Source organism: Sitophilus oryzae, unplaced genomic scaffold (assembly GCF_002938485.1).
Source record: "Sitophilus oryzae breed Bouriz unplaced genomic scaffold, Soryzae_2.0 scaffold_227_pilon_pilon, whole genome shotgun sequence".
Classification (NCBI taxonomy): Eukaryota; Metazoa; Arthropoda; class Insecta; order Coleoptera; family Curculionidae; genus Sitophilus; species Sitophilus oryzae.
The window spans coordinates 4,556,546-4,558,612 of NW_022146782.1; the positions used below are offsets into that span (position 1 = coordinate 4,556,546).

Sequence of the window (2,067 nt, forward strand, 5' to 3'; positions counted from 1 at the left end):
TATTAACCATTATTCTTATTTTTATGCAGGTATGAACGTGAACCAAAGAGAACTGAACGAACACATCGAATTCGAACCGAACACGTACTACGCAGCTTTTAGCGCTGAGCTGGAGGCTAGTGCTTACCCCATGTGGGCATTAGTTACGCACCTCACCGATGAAAGTACTGCGCCGCTCACTAGGCGAGTGCTTAGCGCGTGCTTGAGAGAATGGTACGAATGGTTGGACGTCACGAACTATAGAGGACCCATAGTGGTGAGTATCTGTCGTTGAATAAAAAAAAAGAAATGAGGATCATATCTCTAAAATATATTATAAGTATAGACAAATCCAAGTGTCATAAACAATCATTATTTCATAAACTGACAGATTATTAATATTTTAATCTAATATCCGACACCAGAAGTGGGATTTTAACCGTAAAAATACTGTTTATCCCAATTTGCTTGACTTTTTTCTTGACAAAGATTTTTCTGTGATTATTTCTTGTTTATTATACAATAAATCGTTTCATGCAATGTGTATACCGTGCTGGCAACTGTTACTTTTGGGTCGGCATTTACATGTGTGGAAGTAAATCGCATAGGGATATTATTAAGTTGGAGTGAGAGAAATGCGACGGTGTGTTGTTGCGGCGTTGCCGGTACGCCTTTCCCTATCAAGTAAAGTAAAATCACGATCGCAAACCGCTTATTTTTAAAAGATTTTTTTTTCAAGAGATAACTAGATAAAATCTTTTTAACACATAACAGGCCATAACTCAAGAACCACATTAGATATTGAAACGTTTTTTTATTTTCAAGATCGGATATTTTACAATATGTTTACATCAGAAAAATTCGATAGGGTTGTTTTTTGCATTGAAAAATTGTAAACAACCCATCCATTTACTTTGAGAGCATAGCAATTTTTAGCAATCGTGTAATTTTAGAAAATACAGCAGAAATATTAACAAAGTTCTTGAAAAAACTACAATCTATTATTTCTAATAGGTTTCGAGATATCGATTTTTGAATTCAGAGTTCTAATAGCGCGACCACTATCGAACACCCACTCAATTCCACTTATTTTTACCAAAAATGCAAGTGTTTCTAGCCTGCACTTAAAAAAATTCAAGCTATAGGGAAATTTACAACGACTTGTTAATAAATAAAAAATTAAGTATCACATAAATCGTGAAGCTAAACGCATGACGTACACCTTTCCCTAGAACTTTAAGTACCGACAGAGGTATTGATTGGGTCGACCGGTCAACTGCGACAAATCTGCTATATCCCCTTCCACGTCTCTTAGCGATGTGCACAGTTTCTCGGTTTATTTCATACGTTTGGCAACGTGTTTACCGTCCTCTCTTTGTTCAGTACATTATAAACGCATTGTACTCTTCTTACATACGGAAATCTCGACCCAAGACTAACCTTTGCCAGCCCTTAGTATTAGTATAGATTACATAAATGTGACTGATGGTTTTTCTTAGAGTCAGTAGTTATAAGGCAGTATTGAATAATTTCCTCTCTTTTTTTAGGAGGATAGTATGCAGGTTTCGTTTCACCTGCCATTGCACAGATATTTGGCTGTATTCCTGTGTCAAGGTGTGGCTAAACAAGGCATTAGAGTCGAGGAAGTGTTACCTTCGTCAGACCCTATACTGACCTTGCTGATTATGCACCCTCTTAGAGTACAGGTGAGTTTTTTTTTGAAAATTTTGGTGGTTGTTTTGATTTTCTATTTATTTTTATTGATAAAAGGTTTAAAATTTGTACCGCGTCCTTAGATCGTCGCTTCTCTATGATTTAGTAATTCTATGGTATTATGTTGCTGAATATGCAACCAACAATACACTTGAGTCCATTTCACTAGTCTGAAAAAGTAGCAAAATAAGCGTTCGGCATTTAACGTTTTATACGTTATAACGTTTTTTTTTAATATTTTTTTTTTACCAACATGGCAAATATAAAATCCCTCTGTTAAAAAAGTTACTGATATTCTTTAAATTGAGTGCCTGAACGAATCAGATAGGTAACTCTTTACTTTCGTGAAATAGAAAAGGAAAATAATAAAACAAG

The 2,067-nt window shown here is 35.2% G+C and overlaps 1 protein-coding gene across 1 annotated transcript in view; it reads left to right on the top strand.

The window, feature by feature from the left end:
* LOC115884383 (E3 ubiquitin-protein ligase Ubr3-like) overlaps positions 1-1,793 on the top strand; it is a 30,708-nt gene extending 28,915 nt beyond the window's left edge. Inside the window, exons 7-8 of the mRNA XM_030902943.1 lie at positions 1,527-1,709; positions 1,776-1,793. Coding sequence (XP_030758803.1) covers positions 1,527-1,709; positions 1,776-1,793 — 201 coding nt within the window. The remainder of the gene's footprint in view (positions 1-1,526; positions 1,710-1,775) is intronic.
* Positions 1,794-2,067: the final 274 nt, after the last annotated feature.